Source organism: Limulus polyphemus, unplaced genomic scaffold, assembly GCF_000517525.1.
Source record: "Limulus polyphemus unplaced genomic scaffold, Limulus_polyphemus-2.1.2 Scaffold32, whole genome shotgun sequence".
NCBI classification, from domain to species: domain Eukaryota; kingdom Metazoa; phylum Arthropoda; class Merostomata; order Xiphosura; family Limulidae; genus Limulus; species Limulus polyphemus.
In genome coordinates, this window is record NW_013665642.1 from 706,895 (window position 1) to 730,497 (window position 23,603).

The following is a 23,603-nucleotide window of genomic DNA, read 5'->3' on the forward strand; positions in this document are numbered from 1 at the left end:
CTTGACGACCAAATATTTATCAAAGGGAAGGTATCGAGTCAGCAACATACTATACACACACTAAAGGATTGAATGTCAGTCTTATAATGCACTCATAGCTTAAAATGCGGAGAATATTTTATGATACCACACAGATTCGAACCCAGCTCACCAGCTACTATCTCCCACTATACAAGCTAAAGGATTGACTGTCCGTCTTATAATGCACCCACAGCTTAAAATGCGTAAAATATTTTGTGATACCACACAGATTCGAACCCAGCTCACCAGCTACGAAATTCAGAGCTTTACCAAATCAATCTGAATGCCAGATGGAAGAAAAAATATTTTAGCAAAAACCTACACATTGGACTACCTGCAATCTGTTCACACAGGGAAATCAAACCCCGGACTTTAGTGTTTTAAAAGGAAAAAATTCTGCCCAAAAAAGAAATTGCTCTACTTGAAAATCACTAAGCACTGTTGAGAAGTGACTCCATTTTGTATGTAATTTCAAGACGAATGTTTTGCCCAACAGGAATGATTTTTGTATGTTAAATTAGCTATAGACATTTTCTGTTATGTGTCAGAAAACGTTTTTGAAGTGACCAAACGTTTTTTCTGGATGCAATAAAATCTTATTATAATGGAGCCTGCGATGTATACATTCAAAACTCAGATCTCGAAAATTACCTCACCGATCATCACCAATCATACCTGGGTAATATTTTTATAACTAGGCAATATTTTCTATAGCTGAGCAATAAATAAAACAATTAAAATTTCCATAAAAATTATATTTCAGAATTAACAAATAAAAATTACAAAAAAGGAGCAACTTTCAAATATAAAACAATCAAAAAACAACTTTAAAAAAATTATTTGTTTTTTTTAGTGAAAATCTCATGAGTGTTGTAACAGAAAAGCAAGGTACTGTCATTGATAACTGTGTCTGTAAATAAATACTTCAATAAAATCTACTCTGTGATGTAATGCTGTGATGATATTTCATTTCTAAACTAAAGTTTTAATATAATCCATTTTATCATGGATGGTGAACATTACTGAATGTTAAGTATGAATACATTGTTGTAGAACTGCCAGACAATTCTAGAAAAGGCAGCAAGCCCAATAGCCTTCCGCAGGAACTAGCAGTTATACCTGCCCAGAGAGTGTGTATTTCTGCTAGTATTATTAAACCAGCTTATCTGAGGATATTATGAATTAGATATTATTCTATATTTCGGCTGCTAATCTGTTACCTTCTTCAGGGAAGTCCTGAAGTATGTGGTAGTAATGCTGGAATTATATCTTAGTCTTCTTGTTCGAAAGACTGAAATGCTGTTTGTTCACTATCGCCCAAGATTTCATAGATTAATTTACTCTAATCTAAAATAATTTCAAGTGCCGAGGCTATTGAGGATTCTCTCTTGTTTCTAAAAAGAAAAAACATCCGGGGTGGAATCCCAGCACTACTACTGGAGACTGCAGCAGATTAGCAGATCAACCATATGATACACATTAAACAATAATTAGTAACACAAAAATAATTGATAATTAGGCTTAGGTGCGCTTATATCCTACTAGCCATGATATTCGATGTTACCTTAAGTATCTGTCTTACTAATGGTTTGTTTGTATGTTTTAGAGCAAATCCACCTTGAGCTATCTGCTATATTCACCGAATGAAATCGAACCCTGTATTTTAGCGTTGCAAGTCTGTAAACTTACCGCTGTCCCACCGAGGGACCTGATTTACTAAAACCAAATGTTTACCAGGTGGTGAAAAGTAATACAAACTTCTACCATCCTATAATAAATATGTTCCATACTATTCATCAATATCAGATGAAAAACATACTGGAAATAATTGTTTGTTTGTTTTTAATTTCGCGCAAAGCTACACGAGGGCTATCTGCGCTAGCCGTCCCTAATTTAGCAGTGTAAGACTAGAGGGAAGGCAGCTAGTCATCACCACCCACCGCCAACTCTTGGGCTACTCTTGGGCTACTCTTTTACCAACGAATAGTGGGATTGACCGTCACATTATAACGCCCCCACGGCTGAAAGGGCGAGCATGTTTGGTGGTATGCGGATTCGAACCCGCGACCCTCAGATTGTGAGTTGAGCGCCTTATCCACCTGGCCATGCCGGGCCGACACTGGAAATAATAATTATTACATTTTGGGAATGGGGATCACTTTTGAAGAAATGATCCAAAACGACAATCTAGTATCTCAAACTCAATTTATTTTATTAAACATTTATATTATTAATTTGTTTTTGTTTGTTTGATTTTTTTACACGTTGTAATATTAAAGTACATCTACTTTTAATTCACCTCCATATCATTGTTCTTTCTTGATGTCTCTAGGTAATTTTGCAGATTTACAACGCTAAAAGCCGGGGTTCGATTCTCCGCGGTTGGCACAGCAGATAGCTCAATGTGGCTTTGTTCTAAAACAAATATTTATTGACGATAGTGGACGGTTTCTTACATTTAGTAGAATTATAATGAATAAATCACTTCATTATCATTTCGATGAACCACGGAAGTTATTATATTTCCCAAACATTATGCCGTGCTCAAGTTTTTGCTTATAGTTTCATTGTTCGAAGTTATACAACAGCTGACTAATTTCAATACTACAGTACATCTATTTTGTTAAAACAAAAACCATTATTAGTAATACTTCTAGAATATGAGATGTATTTAATTTTTTGATAATTTATCGCTTTAGATTTCTTAAAGAAAACAGATGACAGCTGAAAGATTTCATAAAAATGTGCTAATGCTAATAACATATCCCAGAATCTCTTCTGAAGAAAGTTGAGATAACTAAAATTAATTTTTGCAACAATGTTGTGATGAAAAATATTGAATCTGAATATCACTCGAAGTATATTTTTTGTTTCGCAGAAATTACTTTTAGTTCGTCTAGTTTACCGTCATTTGTGTTAAAATTCATAAAGAATAAACTTACTAATAGTTTTGTACACTTATTCTTAAAAATTCGAAACCTCCATTACAGGTTTCAAAACAGTTTTATATCAAAACTTAGTTATATGTCGTATCTCTGTCACAAAGGTCATTTAGGTAATTTATTTCGTGATCTTATGTGGCGCTGAATTATCATTGATTTTGCATTATACGATTTGTGTTAAGTCAGGATAACAAATACGTGCCAAGTTATGTTTCTTCCCTAATGTTAACGAGAAACATAGGTTCTACGTCTATTGCAGTACTTTCTTACTTTCTTTAGTCTATTGCAGTACTAGCTTATTATTGAATTTATCATTTTTGTTATTTTACCTAAAAATAACAATATAAGAAAAAGCATGCACCAACACTCTAGTTATACATTTTTTGCCTATAGTAGTGCTGGGAGTTTAACTTAGAAATGGTTTCAAAAATCAAAGTGAGAAATATGAGTTGTAATGAAGTTATAAAGTAACATATTATCACTTACGTGGTCAGAGGTCATCAAGAGCATCACGCCTTGAGGAGTGTCCCTCCACACCTGAAGTCCTGTGTCTTCTATTAAACATTGGTCATCGGAGAGCTGATAAGAAGCTCTTCTTTGAACATATGGCGATTTGGTTGGACTATGAATGACGTAGGGAACGGTTATATCCTTTTCCAAGATGTCAGTTGTTTGGATCCAAGTATCAATTTTTGGCATGTTTTCCCCGTCTGTTGTGTTGACCTCTTCAATCATTGTATCAACTCCCATGTCAGTATAGTCTCCTGGTGGATCACTGGAATATGATGCAGTTTGCACATCTAGCATATCGGTGGTTTGAGCCGTGGAATCTTCTCCAGATATGCTTGTAGTGTAAGAGACTGAATTCCTTGTGGTATTGTAGACGCTTTCCTCTTCCAGCGGTCCAATGGAGAGTGTTTGGTTGTCAGTGTTACCTTTTGTCAGAGTGTCAACTCTGTAAGCAATAACATCTCGTTCATTAATAAATAAACTGATTATGAATAGGAGAAAAATGCCGCAAGTGTTTCCTACCAAACGTGTACAAATCTTCATCTTTGTAAACTCGGGCTTTTCTAAAAAGGAAGTTAGAAGATTAGTAGAAATGTCACATAAGTATAAAAGAATCGTATCTCTTCGTGACAAGTTAAGTAAGCCAGTCCTTGAAAAACCTAATTAAATGTTTATCTACCTTAGATTAATGATGGTATTAGTTAAGGATGCTCAGCCTTTTAAGCCTAACCAGCCATGTCACGAGAACAGTGAACCTGCGTTCTTCGTCAAACAAGCGCTCCTTGCCTCTGGAATTATAAGTTCCGTACACGACAGGAAATGATGTATCCAGCGTCTCTGTTCTCGAGATCCCAAGGACCGAGCAAGGGCTGCGCGCTTTAGCTCCACGTTTAGTAAAGGCAATGTGAGTTCCAGTTGGATGGTGTGTGGCGACACTTATAGAGAAGAATCAATAAATTGCATACAGGCGCGCATTGCACGTGTTATGAACTCGCAACTGTTAAAATGTAATATTTTCTAGAAATTGACAGCTGATACCTCCAAATATAGACGAAAACAACAATTTTTAATAAAATATTATTGCTTAAAGTTCAATAAAACAGGAAAGCTAGAAGATTTGTTTTTTCAATTAAAACGCTATAATAACTTACTCTTAATCGTACTAGAAGTCACCCTTTCAAGACGTTGATCGATTTTTGATTTCATATGGTCTTTCCCTCATCAAGCTTATACTCAATTGATTTTATATGTAACTTGTAAGGATGATATTGATTTTATTTTCACGTCACATATTTTTCTGAAGGAGATGTGCTTTACCTATTAAGTTCTCTATTGGTCGAAACTCTAAGCCTATTTCAGACGTAGTTCCGCTTCTTAGTTACGTTATTAGTACATCATCATATAATGTTGTTGTTATTGTTTTTCAATTAAAAATGCCAAATTCTTTAAAGTCGAGGATTTTGTATCGTGGTACATATATCGAAAAACAGACAAGTAGAGTGACAGATAACTCATCCTTATTTTGTCTGTTTTCAACGCGACTACACTTTCGCCATGTTGATGTCACTGTGACCTTGCAAATAAAATATAACTTGAACCACTCTTTCATAATAACCACAAAATAAAATTATTGCAACAGAAAAATGTCTGGTAGCCATTTCAACCTTTCCATGTTTTTGTCTCCAGATGTTGTCCCAGAATGTTTGCCCAAAGCTACACAGGGGCTATCTCTGCGCATAGTCGTTCTTAAATTTGAACTGATAGACCAGAGGGTAGGTAGAATGCCAACAACACCCACCGCCCACTCTTGATCGAATAGTGAGATTTCACTGTCATTCTTCTTATGGCGCACCCACGACCCCAAAGACCCACCGCCCACTCTTGATCGAATAGTGAGATTTCACTGTCATTCTTCTTATGGCGCACCCACGACCCCAAAGACCCACCGCCCACTCTTGATCGAATAGTGAGATTTCACTGTCATTCTTCTCATGGCGCACCCACGACCCCAAAGTGAGCACTTTTTTGCAGCAATGGATCCCAAAACATGAATTCTCATAGTGCGTGCGCGCTGACCACGAACTTCGCCCGTTCAGTCTTCAGATGACACATTCAAAACACATTAACCATCTACTTCATTATATTTTCCTAAATTGTTTTTCATAAGAGTTCAATTACCTCCAAAAGTTTAAGCCGTTTCATCAACAAAAACATTTTATGATATTTTAAGATAGTTCTTACGTAAATAAACTATCCTCAGTATCCTCCGGTGCCATTATCATACAGGGAGACCATTTCTGAAAATTATACTGTTGTAATTAACATAAAAAATCCGCGGTCGTCCAAGATGGTTCTCTTGACAATGACTCGTTTACTCATTCAGTATGTTCTACACAATATAGTGGAATGTCGATGGACAACATTAGCACAAGTATTTATGACAAAGGGCCTCACGCGGGGATTTTAAGAGCAAGAATCTATATGTGTACCAGCCGCAGTGAATTGGCTAATAGGCCGAGCTTGGCTTAGTGATTAGCACGGACTTTCAATCCGAAGGATCGTGGTTCGCACCTCGCCGTTAAAATACGCTTCGTACTTTGGTGCCGTGGGTACGCTATAAGAGTGGTTGTCAAGCATTGGCGGCGGGTGCTGTTCATCATCTCCTTCTCTCTAGTTTATCAGTTCAAAATTAGGGGCAACTATACGCAGCTTTGTGTAGCTTTGCGCAAAATTATGAAACAAACAAACAAAGTATTAATCCAAAAGATAAATAGAGATGAAATAGTGTAAAATATTAAGTATTTTTATTAACATAGTGAAGAAAAATGAACATTTTGATGTTTTGTTTTTCCATCGACAATAGTAGAAAAATTAGTGCTTGAAAAGGTTTAAAGAAACAGCATGTTTGGAAATATATAAAAGGAACACTTCGTTAACATGGGAATAGATACATAAAATATTTCATTATATTAATTGGTTTATTCATACAGAATATTTTATCAGCAAGTAATGTTTACAGCACTTTGATATCCTTAAGCCATCAGAAATATTTCCATATACTTGGCTTTAATTGTAGATTTATCAACAACAACAAAAAATACTTTCATAAAACTGCTTTTTATAAATGTATCTATTTCTAATAAAAAAACGAGGTTTTCTCTTCTAGGCTATTGAAAATTTTCGCTGATAATTTCAGCAACAGCGTCCAAAAAAATGTTTCTTGAAACTACTACATAAATAAAGTTACAGAAAGAGCAACTTAATAAAGACGGAATAGTTTTTTTTAAATAATGATTGTGTTGATTTATTTCAAATTGACGACTCACTTATTTATCTATTCCACAGGATTCTCAGGTGATGAATATTTTTCTTTACACATTAATGGAGAGAGGATGTAAAATTACTATGTTAAAGCGAAAAGGATAAATCTAATTATCGAAATATAAAGAGGATGGCAAAGTAGTTGTCATATCAAACAAAGTAATTCTCACATAATAAGATCAGACTTCTTGATATTAGATGTATTTTTATAATTTTTGTATTTTATTTTTCTTTATTTGAATTTAAAATGGACATTTTCAACTTAAAGGGGATGGTAAATCTTCGGTTATGTTCCGCCTCTTATACCTCTATGCTATCAATAATTATTTGTATGTCTATGCTAACTTTTGTATCATGTATCAACTGTTTTATGAACTCAATCTATTTTATTTGTAGGTAGATTTGAATTGATATAAATGTTTACTCAATCGTAGCACATATCCACTATCCACAACGTGATGATTTGATTGGATCTTGCAACTAGATTTCACTCGATGAAGGTGTTTACTCTACCTTTATTATGCCCTGTAAGTTAGTGATTTATTTCTGGGATACAGGTATTTACTCAACGCTTTCATCTTTTAACATCTCACAAATTAACGATTTAATCATTTTTTCAAACCAAACCCCTCTTGATGAAAATGTTCAGTCAATTCCTGCATTTTTTAAATAAACTACAAATAATGGTTTGTTGTTGTTTTTTTAGATTATGATTATTCTATAGTTTGAAATCGATGTACTACCCGTGCATTCTACAAGGAAAGAAATACTACTTTTCATTTCTTTTACTGGTCCTTTTTAATAGTATTATTATTTCTATTAAAATAATTTTCTGTTTTCAATGAAATTCCAGTCATTAAGTCTAACTAATTTAAACAAACGCATGTTTTTCAACAATTAATGATATAAATATGAAAACATTTAGATATTAATTTCAGTAAATACTCGTTAAACCTGAAATTCGAAATAAAATTCCAATTTCAAGACTCGGATAGACCTGGGACTTATAAACCAATCACTACAAATCCTTCAAAAAGCCAGTATTTTATGAATTTGTGGTATAAAATGTTTCCTGTAAGTACATTTAATGATTTATCTAAATACAATAACATTTTTTCTTTTGTTAAAATCAGTACATTTGAGTTGAAATACCTAGTGATGATTTTGATTCAGAAGTTATTTGCAAAATTTTGGAATAAGATTACTGAAATTGTATGCATGCCTTGCCATTGGTAGATGAAACTGTAGCAGGTACTAAACAGAAGAATCTCTAACGTTTCAAACAGTAGAATTATTTTGTCAACTGTCGAGAACCTTCGTTAGACACATTGGAACATAAACACTTTTCCAATCCAAAAATCTAGCAAACCTTGATGTATTTTCTAAAAACTCTGGCAATTCCTGAAAAGAAACAAAGTGACAAATAAGCATTCGCTGGGCGAGAAAGTTTAATGTTCTTAGTAGACTTTATAATCCCAATCTATTTTTCTAACTTGAACACTGTAGTGCTCTAATGATAGTCTATTTAGTTCATGCAATATACCATGTCTTGTTTTTTACAGATTTAGCTATTGTTAAAACTTTTCTTGTTGTATCAGGGAGTTATTAACACTTAGGTGCAACAGCGTAATGTATGTAAAGTGCATTGGTTTCTATAGACAATGATGTTTATCTTTATTTAGAAAAAAATATATATAAAATGACTAAATACTTCTCAAGCGAGTAAATTATATTATAATTTGATTTTTACTTGTAAGCAGTTATGGAATGAGGTAGATAGAAAACAAAATCTTGGATTCTTATATTGTTCAGTTTTCAAAAGCATTCATTAAATGTGTTAGAATAATTGATATGAACACAGGTAAGATTACAAACAGTAATTAGGAAGGTAATAAAAGAGTATTTTATTTAGGTCCATTACCATAGGACTTCGAAGAGCCGTGCGAACTAGTCGTGACACAGATCACAAGAAAACAAACTCATGATACATTTATACCTAAGGTATCTGTATACTCTTAAAAATGGATACCTTACAACTTTGTTAGCTTTGATCGAAATCTCTTGAAAACTACATTCAAAAATAAGCCTAAAAATAACATATATATATATAAGCAATAGGTTTGTTTCTTTGTTTGAAGTTAAGCACAAATCTACACAATGGGCTGTCTGTGCTCTGCCCACTACGGATATCGAAACCCAGTTTCTAGGCTTGTATGTCCGCAGACATATCGCTGTGCCACTGGAGGGCATAAGCAATAGGGTTTGTATGTTTCGGAATATCGCTCAAAGCTACATATCTGTGCATAGCCGTCTCTAATTTTGAAGTGATAGGTTAGAGAAAATGCTAGTCAACAGTACCCACCGTTAACTGTTGTGCTGTTCTTGTTTAAACGAACAGTGGGATTCGACTGTCATTCGTATAGAGTACCCACTGCCCCAAAGTAAGGAGCCTTTTTTTTGTGTCAGTGGATCATGAACCATGAGTCCTCTGGTTCACAGTCCGGACATACTAACCACTAGATCACACCAGGCCTTCCTCAATGACTCTCTGTTGGTTAAATTAATAAATGCCCAAATTATATGCGTGAATGCACGTGATTTGTTTTAAATTCAAGTTAAAGTAAAGAGAGATTTCATGTTAACAAAATGAGAACTTTTTGGAATGCTGACGTAACGAACATTATAATTCTTTATTACCAATTCGCAATTGTAAAATCTTTTTTCTCAATTTGTTGTGGAATAAGTTTATAATCCGCAATCAATTGAATATAAAGAACTCTTTTCAACAGCGACACCTGAGATAAGTACTCAGGATTAGATAGAATTATTTTCCTCATTAATCATTGTGTTATCATAATATTGCTATTACATATTTGCAGAATTTTTATAGATATATATATATTTTACCTTAAATATCGTTTTTCTTTGCAATTTTTTCTAGTAACACCTTATAGAAACATTTGTCTCTATTTTGAAAAGCATCAAATTCTGGAAGTGCTATAAGATCACTTTATTACGTGATGGTTGCTAGGAAACAGAGCCACTGTTATTCAAAAATTATATATCAGCATCCCAATCGTGCAATAGGCGGCAGATTGATAGTTAAAAATTTTATAGTAATTGTTTATATGGCGTGCACCACTGACTTTTGTTTACAAAAGGAATAGTTTTTCAAATGTGTCTGAACTTGAAAGCCTATTCTTTAAATGACTGTGTGGCTAACGTTGATTTGTTTGTTTGTTTATTGAATTTGGAACGAAGCTACTCTAGGGCTATCTACGCTAGCCGTCCCTAATTTTTAAGTGTTAAACTAGACTGAAGGCAGCTACTCAACACCACCTAGCGTCAATCCGTGGGCTACTCTAATCGAATAGCAAGATTTCATCGTTACTCTTATAACGTATCTACAGCCCCAAAGTGCGAACACAATACTGTTTTATTTTATTTTTTTATTTAAGCAGTAACGGAGCACAAACCACGGAACCTTGGATCAACAGTCCGACCCACTACTACTGAGTCCAGATTAATGTTGAAAGATGTTAAATGCTGATATTAAAGTAGTAATTTAGAGGGACGATTAGATGTTTTTTTTTAGATTTAATATAACTAACATGAATAATAAATTACTATCCTCTTTCGTAGAATGCCAGAGTTTCTTTAAAACAAAATAGTTACTGTAACAGAATGGCTTATATAAGCACAAGTTACCTTACCGACAGCTACGAAACCTAGAAATTTGAAGTATCAGTGAAAGACTAATCCACAATTCGAGTGTGTTATGTAATATTAAGTCATAAATCAATAACATTAATAAAGATTATCTTATAATTTATCTATGAATTTGATCGTTCTGTTTCTTTTTTTCGTTTTGGTTTACAGCAAAACCACATTGGGGTCTCTACTGTGTCCACCGCGGGGAATCAGCCCCGAATTTTAGCGTCATAAGTCTGTAAATCTACTGCTTTCCCATCAGGGAACGTTGGTCGTTCTAACGGATTTTTTTTTCTTTCATAAACATGTTTAATTCGTACTTATGCATTTTACGTTGACCAGAAATTACCAACCGTTCTTCATGCTATTCAGACACTATAAAGTTTTGATATAAAGATCCTTACTACTTTATGTTTGAGGACTTATAAACTCTAATTAACATTATTGTTTTGTTTTTAACCTTCATATAAATCCTAGTTCGTTTCTAGGAAGACAATGTATCGTTTGAATTACAATAATAGTTGTTGAAAAAAATTCAAAAAACACTTTGTCAACTTCTGGAATCTAAGCACTTTGACACATTTTTTTTTCGTAGGTTCCTTTCTTTTCGTTACTATTAAGCAGTAAGTTTCTCTTCATTTCGCTTCAATAACCCATTACGTTTATCGGCTATTGCAGACTGAATATTCGGGTATATGTGTTTGTCGCTGTTGTAGTACTCGAAATTTCACTGTTGTAATATATCTTGAAATGTTACACTGTTACCATTACATTAGTATTTGATATCACTCATCTATATGAAGGCATAAAACATATACTACGCTCAGATGAATCAGTATCGTTCAGGAAGTTTCTTGAAACTTGTGTAATAGTGGTAATATTAGGTCGTCAATGAAATTAATATCGCTTTTTTTAAATGAAAAAACCGAACAACTTATATATCAAAACAAAACATTTATTAAATGAAATAGTCTCCATTCTTATCGATGATGCTTTTCCATCTTACAATCAGGTTATTAATGCCATGATTAAAGAAATCACTTGGCTTTGAAGCAAAAAACATGTCGATGTCCTCTTTAACCCCTTTCACATTTGCATACGTTTTCCCATTAAGATGGTGTTGCAGCGAACGAAAGAGATGGTAATCTGATGGTGCCATATCTGGAGAATATGGTGGGTGGGGGGGAGAACTTCCCAACCCAACTCCATAATCTTATGTTGAGTCAAACGTGCCACATGTGGACGGGCATTGTCGTGGAGAAGAAGAACACTTTTCCGATTGACGAGTGAACGGCGTTTCTGATGAAGGGCTTGATTTAAACGTTCCAGTTGCTGACTATAGATCTCTGCATTGACAGCTCGCTGTGGATTGATGAGTTCGAAATGAACTACTCCTTTGATGTTCCACCAAATGCAAAGCATCACTTTCTACGAATGGATTCCAGATTTTTGGGGTCGGAAATGGTTTTTGTCTAGGAATGAGCCATTGTTTATGGCGTTTAATATTCGTATAGAGAATCCATTTTTCATCACCGGTGACAATTCTGTTCAAAAATGGTTCACGCGCATTACGCGTTAGAAGAGACGAAGCAATGTTCAACGTTGGAAACGATGATCGTCGAAGAGTCACAGTCACCGTAATCTGCGAGACTCCGCATTTCATTACAGTGATTAAAGTGATAAATAACCGTCAGTGACTCAGCGCTGGTGGTAAAAAATTCACTTGATCCACGGAGGTATTAAGTTTGTCGAATGACCTAAATTAATATTTCATATTCTGGATGTAGTGATTTCTCGTGATCTTTCCCATCATGTGGAGATGTAACTGTGTTTGTCTAAATATGAAAATTTTATTTTGTTTGAGTGACTGTTTTCTTCTTGATTGGTTTGAAATTCAGTATTTTCTTCTTCATTTTATTTTTGAGTAACAACCCAATTTTTGTACGTTTATATACAAGTCTCTTTCTTGTAAAAAATTTTTGTTTCACCTTTATGAAGATATGGCCATTTATTTATTTTGCGAATTACTCATTATTATTGGTATCAACAATTTGTGCCAGTGTATAGTAGGTAACAGCCAATTAGGATATGTCGAATAAGTTATGCATAAACATACACCCATCCAATGTTATATATCCAATTTATTAGAAACTATTATTATTTTTTTCCTATTCGTCAAGGATTTCGGGGCTCCTTATCGTTTTCAAATCAAGCTTTGTGTTGGTAATGTTATAACTTTAATAAAAAGTATTTAGAAAAAAGTATAGTAATGCTATTTCAACTGAATCTTAAAAGTCAGCCCTGGTTGCACACACCAGTAAGAAACCTAACTTTGTAAAATCGCAAATATTCTAAAAAATATTGTCAGAAAAATTCTTTATAAAAACGTTACATTGTAAAGTGGAATTCTTTGTCTGTTGTTTTTATATTTCAAGAGAGTAAATGAGCATTTCTTACACATGTTTCTGAGTGAGTAGCTTCATCAGGCAGTATGATCATATTTAGAGTACTAAAATTCCATATATTAGTTTTAATACCACTTGGATTTTTGAAACTAAAGTTACTCACTTAATCATCCAAAAAATTCGTCTTTTTCTAAATTTTTATAACTTATTTTCTTTGCGAACTCTGAGCAATTTTGATAATAAATCAACTATTGCATGCGGTAAGTTCTATAATTTAGTCAACTTGAAAGTAATTTTACGCATTCGCTTATCATCAACACTTTTGTTTTCATCTTTCTTTTGGTATGATATAATTCATACAACTGTTATCGTATTTAATATTAGCTTTTCATTTTTAACCTTTTTTTACATAACTGTTTCTACGTTTTACTCTGATCAAAATTTATTTTAACGCGTGTGCTTATCATCATTAACACGACCTTAATCCTGTTATAATTATTTTTGAAGCTTTATTATTTGTTTTTTGTTGTTGTTTTCTTTTTCATGCAAAAATACTCACGGATAATCTCCTATCTCGTTTAGGTTTGCTGCATCTCTAGTTATACGGATATTTTAATATATGGTTTAAATTTCTGAAGTATTTTAGTGTGAGAATACTTTTATGATAAGAACTGTAAGTATAGATAATTAGGTGTGGATATTTTATCAACTCTGTTTCCTGTGTTTTTCAATTATCTAACACACGTTCTTTCAAAGTACATGTAACAAACGTTAGATTAAAGTAAATATTGCTTCAGTCCATACTTGGATTTTTGCAAGTTTTAGAGGTATATATGTATGTATGTATGAATTATTATTATTATTATCATTATGCAAAAAAAATTATGAATGCTCCCAATGAAAACAGCTTTATATTTACATTTTCTGTAGTTAATAGAATCAAGTACCTTATCAGGTGCTATCTGTACGAAATGTAGGAAGTTCGAAAAGAAAAATAATTAACAACGCATAGAATTTTCCATTATGGGTGTGAGTATATATGCATCGTCATGACAACGGAGAACCGGAACTTTGACGTCATTGGGATGATTATATAAGTCACATTTTGGATTAAATTTCTACTAATGACCCCCAGGTGTTCAACTGAATTTTTCAAAGCTGAAGTTTGCCAGTAATCATTCTAAACACACTGGTGTACCATAGTCGACTCACCGCGGAAAATTCATCACTCTAGTGAAATTTAGTAAAATAAAATTTATATAAGTTCCATAATTTCATTCTCAGAGGATAGGGTGTACTTTGGGATTATACTGGTGATTTACTTGGCAAAGTAAGAACTTCGATCAACATGATTTACTTCACAAAGTAAGAGCTTCGGTCAACATGATTTACTTGGCAAAGTAAGAGCTTCGGTCAACATGAGTTACTTGGTTGTTGACCGAAGCTCTTACTTTCGAATTCACTAGCTGGTTTAGTTGCATATTTACTTTTACGTTAAGAGCCATCTTTTCTCTGACACTACTTTTTTCTGGAAGAAAATAAATTATCTTTTTTTTCTTTTCCGCGTACTTAGCGCGGACTGGAGTATTTTAGACATCTTATAAATAAATAATGTTTCTCTAAAGAAGAAAACATTTTTTTTTTACTTCACTCAATGAAAGTATAAAACTTAATTATTGGGGACTACGTTCAGAAGTTACATTTGATTGATCACACCCTTAATACGGGGCGTACCTTTGATGATTGTACAGTTTTCCAAAAGGAAATACCATTTTCTTGTAAACACCACTTGTATGTCTATATCAACTTTTCGTATAACTTTCTATAGCTGTGAAAAGCTAATATTTTTATTCAGAAACTTTATAATTCTAAAGAATAATATAATAATAATAATAAAAGTCAATACGTTAATTGAGTACAAGTAGGTGACCCGATGAGGAAAATATGGATTGATTGACACGTGTGAGATATTGAACTGCATCAATTTCTTTTCTGTGTTTCTGTGCCACACAAAGTGCCTTCCGTTAGAAGTGTGTAAAACTATTGATATAAACATAATAAAGTAACACATGTTCCACCCAAAGTGCCTTCCGTTAGAAGTGTGTAAAACTATTGATACAAACGCAATAAAGTAACATATGTTCCACCCAAAGTGCCTTCCGTCAGAAGTGTGTAAAACTATTGATACAAACACAATAAAGTAACATATGTACCACCCAAAGTGCCTTCCGTTAGTAGTGTATAAAAATACTGATAAACACTAATAAAGTAACATATGTACCACCCAAAGTGACTTCCGTTAGTTGTGTATAAAAATACTGATAAACACTAATAAAGTAACATCTGTACCACCCAAAGTGACTTCCGTTAGTAGTGTATACAAATACTGATAAACACAATAAAGTAACATCTGTTCCACCCAAAGTGACTTCCGTTAGTAGTGTATACAAATACTGATAAACGCAATAAAGCAACATCTGTTCCACCCAAAGTGACTTCCGTTAGTAGTGTATACAAATACTGATAAACACAATAAAGCAACATCTGTTCCACACAAGTACGCATGTTACGGTAAGTAGAGAGGGGCAAGGAGAAGGAATTAAAAGTAGAAAATAGTTTCGAAAAGTAAACCATTATTTGAGACATTTTTACTTAAAACCAGTTGCAGTTTTTATTATTATTATAGAAGAAGGAAGAATGATCCATTACAGGGGAACTAATTGGAAATATTGGTAAAATAATGTCATTTGCAGTGATAACACAAACGTTATAAAACCGTTTTAGAGAAATTAAAGTCTGTATCTCTTCGATTTACGTGTTTTAAATTGATAGAAGCAGCAGTGGCGATACCCGTGGTGGGCAGAGCACGGATAGCCCATTGTGTAGCTTTGTGCATAATTACAAACAAACAAACAAGCAGTTCTCTTAAACATGGTTACTCTCCTAAAGAGCCATCTCTCCTCAATGACTGACTCTCCCTCTAAGTCGTACATCTTTGTTGTCATCCAAAATGTCATTTCAAAACGAAGAAGGACTATAAAAATACAACCAAAGAATTAAAATAAAGGTTGAAGGCAGTTTGCATTTCAACAGTCAATAGCAAACTCCGCAATAACCCAGGTTCGAATCCTGGTCGCGGCACCAAAATTTCTCTGTTTATTGTTCACTCTGGGATATTTTCAAATGATCTGAATAAGTCAGTCAAACAGGAAATTTGTTTAAGATATGGATGGAATTGCAGAGCAATACTCAAAACGCTTTCTAACTGAGACTATCAAGACACACTATAGTGTGTCGTGCGGCCAAAACAGCCTGCAAGACACACCGTATGTTATCAAAAGGAATGATAGCTTAACGATTTTCCACTTTCTGTAGCTCGGATTGTGGTAATACAAACTACATATATTTTCAGTGGATGTGCTCTACTGGACCCTTACTTCAAAACAATCCGTTACGTAATACATGAGATATAAAAGCTCCAAGTTTGATTGACATTTTTCCTGTCTTTTTTTTTTCCTTCGGAAAAGTACGGAAATATTATTTGATAGAAAAACATACTTAGATTTCATGGATTTTTTTTTCACATTTGATACAATGTGTCAATATATATGTCAAATGTGGTATAATTATAAGTCACACGTGCAAAGTTATTCAACGAAAACCGCTTAAATTTGACCAAAATTTTTGCGCACGCCTACGCAAAACGTCACTCAAGCTATCGGTCTAAAATTTTTATTACAGCTTCAACTAAGAGTAAAGGTAGACCGTTTTTAGTTTTTTTCATTCGGATTAAAGACGGCTAATTTAGAGCAGCAGCAAAACTATAAGGTGAAAAGACGTGCAGATAAATAAGTATTGGTTAGACCAAGCAAACTAGATTAGCAGCTTCTAGCTAAAGTTTTCAAAAGAATCATATGGGTGAACGGTTATTATTAATTATTCATTGCCAACTTCAAAGCACAAATTTTGCTAAATTTTATGAAATTCTCTTAATTAAAGAGCGTTTAGTGTCACAAGATATTAGCGTGAATAATGTTGCTTGATACGGCTGTGGCGAATACATGGGGGTGATGACAAGAAACTGTTATCTAAATTCCATGGCGTTACTATAATGGAAATTATTAACACTGTTTTAGAAAGGAAAACTAACACCATATATTTTAAAGAATCTGGTTGGTTCTGTAAAGTATAGGTCTGTTCCGAATAATAGGGTTGCGATCCTAAAACTAATATTAGTTACTATCGAGTGTCACTTTCTTACTTGCTGTGATCTGTTGGTGTGTATTCACAAAAAGTCATGATATCTAATCAGAACACCTTAGGTGTGAAAAAAAGGTGAGGCAAAAAAGTTTGAGAGTGCGACTTAAAGGAATGAAATTAAAATTGGCGGCCAAACTGGTAGCTACACTTATAGCATTGATAAACATTTTACAGTAAATATCCATTCATTAGATAGCTAGGCCGCGTAATTTGTTTTACCCACCATCATGTCCCAAGTTGAACAAAAAACGGGGCTGGCTAATTAATGAATGAATATTTGCTGTAAAATTCTTATCAATGTTATAAGTGTAGCTACAAGTTTGGCCACCAGTTTTGAGTTCATTCCTTTAAGCTGATTTACAACGCTAGAAACCGGGTTTTGATACTCGTGGTGGGCAGAGTACAGATAGTCCTTTGTTTAGCATTGTGCTAAACTAAAAAGAAACAAACATTCCTTTAAGTCGCATGCTCAATCCTTTTTTGGCGGCACCTTTTTTCCCACCTAAGGTGTTTTTGATTAGATGCTAAATACCACAAAGAGACTGAACAAAATATGATAAACAAAATGAAACACTTAACAAAATGAGTGTGTAACTGTTTTATTTGGGACTGCTACTTCTCTATTGTATTTCTATTGAATCCTCGATAAAGGCCACATCAAACCAAAAACAATAAAATATTTCTATTTAACACTAATCCTTGCTTTTATCTAGTGAGACTATGCTACTATGTGAATGGTCATGCTCATTACATAAAGATAAGGCTGAAACCTTTAGGTACTACTTGTACATCCAGGAGAGGGCATTGCCTTATCTTTACGCAAGGTCTCATGCTAGCCATGTTCATATCAGGCGATACCAGGTACCACCTAACTCTGAGAAAGACAAAGAAACAAAGGTTACTTGAAGGAAGATCAACTCGAAAACTTTTCATGACCACGTGCTATGTAGAAACCTGCACACATCCAAATCAAAGAATGAGTTTAGAATCAATATTATAGCACCACAGAAAGAAGAAACTTATATTCATAAATCACAGTTATATAGATTAGCTCAATTTCCTTACACATTAAGTTTTACATAATACACGATAAACATGTTTACAAATACTTCAATAGTGGTTTATTTTGGGTAGGTCAACATTCTAACAATTTTCCAATTAGACTTTGATCTCATACTAATTTCAGTACAACAAACTAAAAAACAGATGATTCTAGCATTTCCTCGGAAAATAGGGTCATTTAAATACATAGTAACAACACAGGCCTGCGATGGTTTTATTGTCTTGAAATTTTTACATGTTCTACAGAAATTCTTGTACGCTGAATCCGAAAATGATATCCATTTTTCTCCATCACATACATATTTTTTTCACAAAACGTCATAACGTAATACATAAAAGAAAGACCACAACACGTAGTTATGAAACTAAAAGACGTAGATTTCACAAAAAAATCAGGATGGATGAGGATGCATGTTCATTTGACATCAATTTTCTTCCCTTTTCTTCAGTTTGTTTGTATTTTTGTTAACAAATATAATAATAAAAATGTTCCTTGTGGTAAACGAAATAATAATTTGATCTAACTAAGAGTTTCATCTTCCCGATTTACAAAATCCTTACGTGATAGAAAAAAAAAGTAATATTATTTTCGAAATCTGCGTAGCTAAATTATGGAAAACCCATTATTAAAACCAAAACGACTTTTATGAAGTTTAAATTCGCAGGCTTGTGTAATCGAAACGATTATTTATATCCAGCAGAAACCTTGCGGAATGAAATATAATACAGGGGTGTTCGTTGAACAGATCCTTTTCGACCTAATAATATTTTTCGAGGAAGGGATGTAAAACGTCGTTTTATTTTACTTGAAATTAGACGAACTTGCATGAGGAAAGGCCCTTCAAAACACTAATACTAGAAGCTACTAAGAACCAGTTTTATAAGCACCCCACTGCAGAATAGTTTCTCTACGCGTGTCTTTATGAGACTATGCATAGAAATTAAAATTTAAATTGCCTGGTTTCATGGCTTATCACATTTTCTACAAAATCATAGTACTTTTATAAGTAAGGAATCAAAATATAAGGTTATTGTTTATTAGTCTGTTAATTTATTTTTTATTTGGGTAGGACTTTTGGTAATTAGGCATTCCTCACGAGAGAATTAATGAAAAAAAGAGAACGATAGTTACAATACACAAAAAGAAATTACAAAGAAACTAAGAAGAAAGCAAAAAAGACGTAGCAGATGATTAAAAAACATAAATCAAGGTGAACAGTAGCAAACAAAGTAAGATGCAGAATGGAACCATAGAAGAATAAGAGCAAGAAATAAAAGTGTTTAAGAGGCTATAACAAACTGAGCAGGAGGATAGAAAGCACTATAGCATATACGTGGAGAAAAGTGAAAATACAAAAAATATGGGCAGATACATGAGAATTATATAAGAGGGGTTGAAGTCGGAAAGAGACAAGAAGAAGAATATAGAATAAAAGAAATTGGATATTATATATAAGAGAAGAAATAAAGATATAAGAGGAGATAATAAAAACATGAAGAAATAATAACTGGGAAAAGAAGTTACAGAAATATTAGTAATACAAAGAAAAATGAGAGAAAGTAATAACGTGAAGAGCAGAAAATGACGTGATTTATAAATGATAATAATAATAAACCTAAGAAAGAGGGACAAAAATAAATGAACTGTTGCCATAAAAAAAAGAAGTGCTAAAATGTAGAAAAGGTTATTAAAAGATAAAGTAAAAAATTGCAGGCGGTGGTAAAGAAAAATGTAGCGGAAAAGAGGCTCAATTAAAAAAAATCTTAACTGAAGAAAGAAATTCAATCCACAATTAAATTAATTGCAACCAGAGAATGCATTTAAAAGTTTGGCCTAAAACATAATTTCTTAAGGTTAAATGGCATGCATTAAAAAAGCAACGTGGTTAACAGACCATTTAACAATAGAATAGCTGAATAAATATATTTGATATAAAGTTTAAACAAAAATAAAGTTCGATTTTTGTCTCTTTCTGGTTTGAAGTTTAACAACATACTTCATTTTATCCATAGTGGTGTTCTGTAGTCAGAAAGGCGAGAGGGGGTGTCTATCTGGAAACGGAAAATAGAAGCGCAAGGAGGCGTGGATAATCGAATTTAGACAAGTGCTGAATTTCATTCAGAATGAAATCGATAGACTGGTGATGTGTGGTTCCAGACCACGTTTTCTTCTTGTCGGTTTTCACTTAAGCCTTTGGTGTCTAATTCATGTTTTCAAATAAATACTAAAGAACAATTTCAACTCGACAGCAATTGTTAATAATCGAACAATGGCAATGGGAATTTTGTTTGAAGAGTGACGAGAAAATGAGTGATTGTTATTAAGGCTTACTATTATACTGCAACAATCTATTGGTAACAGCGATTTATTTTTTCCTTTATAAAATCAATCGGAAAATGATTTTTGTTAAAGTGCAACTTAGGTACCTGACGTTAATAAAATCATTAAAAAATGTTACAAAAAGGAAGTAAATCAAATATTCTTTAGTCATATATATCATAGTTACCTCATTTAAATTTCATTTAGTTCTAGATATTAGGGCTGAGCGCTGCTTAATGGCTAGTGTATGTGGCTGTTGATATGAAGTTCCAGAGTTCGAGCCACGATATACCGCTGAACACTTCACACTACCAGCTATGGGTGCATTATAACTATAACAGTCAATTTCACAACTTGGTTAAAAATTGCTACATGGGTAGCATATGTTGCTGATTGGTTTCTCTCTTTTTTGGTCAGCAATTTAAATTAAGGATGGTTATGCCGGAGTGAATCTTAGAGGTCTCTGATGTGGCCGTTTAGGCATAAGATGATGTTCAGGCTGAATGGTTGTTTGATTAGTTGGATTTCGTGCAAAGCTACACGAGGGCTATCTGTGCTAGGCGTTCCTAATTTTTTAGCGAAAGACTAGAGGAAAGATAGCTAGTCAACATCACCCACCGCCAACTCTTGGCCTACTCTCATCAAACCGAATAGTGCAATTTAACCGTCATTCTCCTAACGCACCCATGGCCCTAACATGTAGAACGAGATTTTTTTTTTGTATATTATTTATTTATTTTTGCGGTAAGAGCACACAAACCATAATCCGGTATGATAACTAGTAAGCCGCACTCGGCCCCATTCTGGTTGAAAATACCAAATACCAATTTCGTCAGGTAAAAATATAATCATTCAGACATTGGATTGTTCTTAGTTTTCCTCATATTGTATCCACAGCCTCTCAGTGGAGTAATGTAACACGAATTTTGTGCAGTTAATTTTCAAGGAAGATAGTATGCGCTTTAGCCTAGTCTCATTTATTTCTGTTTTAAAAGGTTTTAATTCTGATGAATCGTGTAGAGAAGTATTACTGTCAATTGCACAAAATGCTGTCAGTTTCAGTGGACGAAAATCGAATGAACTGAAAGATAAAATTGAAAAAAAAAGGGTTAACATTGAAAGCATATCGGCCTCTCTTAAATGAGTTTCTAAAGAAGTTGTGCGATATTACAAGGTTATTGGTAATTACATGTACCAATACATTTTTGACAGTTTTTAATACTGCTAATAGAATGGATTATTTGTTTCAAAATTTCCCGTGAGACACATAAAAACTATCTACGTTAACCTTCCTTATTTTTTAAATGATAGACTAGAAGGAAGCCATCTAATCGCTTTCCGATGCTTCAGCAGTAAGTCTGAAGGCTTATAGCGTTCAAAATCGGATTTCGATACCCGCTGTGGGCACAGCACAGATAGCCCATTCTGTAACTGTGTGCTAATAACTATGAAAAGCCAACTAATCAACAGCGCTTACTTCCAACTCGAATAGTGAGATATGCCTGTAACCATTAAAACACACCCATAACTCCATTGTGCGGAGCGTGATTTTGCGGAAACGGGACTGTTATGAAGATAGGAGTAACGTAACATTGGCTGAAGTTTAGAGAAAGCGGTTTATCTCTGGTCAGTCTCTAAGGAATTGGAGGACTATAGTACTCTAAGTCATTATGAAATGATTGAAGTGAGCGACCGCCTTTCTAAGTTCAGCCAGTATGGATATTACAAGAATATCTATGGTTATGAAATGTTATAATCCAATATATGGGAAACAGGTGTAAGATCAGAAAGAAAGAGGCCGCTTCGAAGAGAATTTGAAAAAAAAAGTAATACAAAAGACATGAGTACAACGAAAATAGGAGATAACCAGAAGGTATGAGAGAAAACGAATAAACCGAGAGAAGCAAATTAAGAAAGTAATATGCTGCAAGCAAGTAACAAAACATATTTCTAAATCGCTTACCAGTAATAAACAGCAATTGGTTACATTTACAATGGTATGAGTCAATTTCTTATAGGAATAACTACAACATAAATAAAGTTGATGGGCATAAAAAGGGAAATTGAAGTGCGACTGTAGCCTGATAATAATGGGGACAAAGTTCTGGTGAAGTAAATTGTTTTCAAAATCACATCTGATATTGGTTAATAATGCATACTTGTTTCTAACTTCTAATCCACTTTGAAACGCAGCCAGTGTAAATGAAATTTAGAAGACGTGTATATTATTTTCAAGGCATGATTTGAAAGTCATTTATAACCTTTCTAGGACTTTAGATCGAAACCCAGATACATTTGTTTTACAACGTACAATTGTAGTATGCTAACATGCTAATTTAAAATATATAGTTGTTAGTAATATCTAATCAAAAACACTTAAGGTGTGAAAAATGTGCAGCGAAAAAAGGATTCAAGGAGCAACTTAAAGGAATGAAATAAAAATTGGCGGCGAAATTGGTAGCTACACTTATAGCATTAATAAGAATTTTACATCAAATATTCATTGATTAGTTAGCCAGGCCAAATTCCTTATTCAACTTTGAGCATGATGATAGATAAAATAAAATACGCGGCCTAGCTAACTAATGAATGAATATTTCCTGTAAAATTCTTATCAATGTCATAACTGTAGCTACAAGTTTTGGCACCGATTCTAATTTCATTCCTTTAAGTCACACGTTGAATCCCTTTTTTTGGCCGTACATTTTTTCACACTTAAGATGTTTTTGATTATATATCATGACTTTTTGTCAGTACACACCAACAAACCATACTAAATTAGAAAGTGACACTCGATAGTAACCAACATTAGCTTTAGGATCGCAACCCCATTATTCAGAACAGAACCAACCAAATTATTTAAAAATATGGTGTTAGTTTTTCCTTTCTAAAACAGTCTTAATAACTTCCATTATAGTAACGCCATGGAATTTAGATAACAGTTTCTTGTCATCACCCCCATGCATTCGGCACAGCCGTATCAAGCAACATTATTCACGCTAATATCACGTGACACTAAACGCTCTTTAATTAAGAGAATTTTATAAAATT

At 33.6% G+C, this 23,603-nt stretch overlaps 1 protein-coding gene across 4 annotated transcripts in view; it reads right to left on the reverse strand.

Moving 5' to 3' along the window:
* LOC106460073 overlaps positions 1–4,374 on the reverse strand; it is an 86,257-nt gene extending 81,883 nt beyond the window's left edge. For 2 of the 4 annotated variants that reach the window (XM_022387036.1, XM_013919759.2), the window contains exon 1: positions 3,450–4,373. In XM_022387036.1, coding sequence (XP_022242744.1) covers positions 3,450–4,016 — 567 coding nt within the window. In that variant the 5' untranslated portion in view covers positions 4,017–4,373. Of the gene's footprint in view, positions 1–3,449 lie in introns of all 4 variants that reach the window. The other 2 variants (XM_022387033.1, XM_022387042.1) reach the window with 2 other exon arrangements.
* Positions 4,375–23,603: the final 19,229 nt, after the last annotated feature.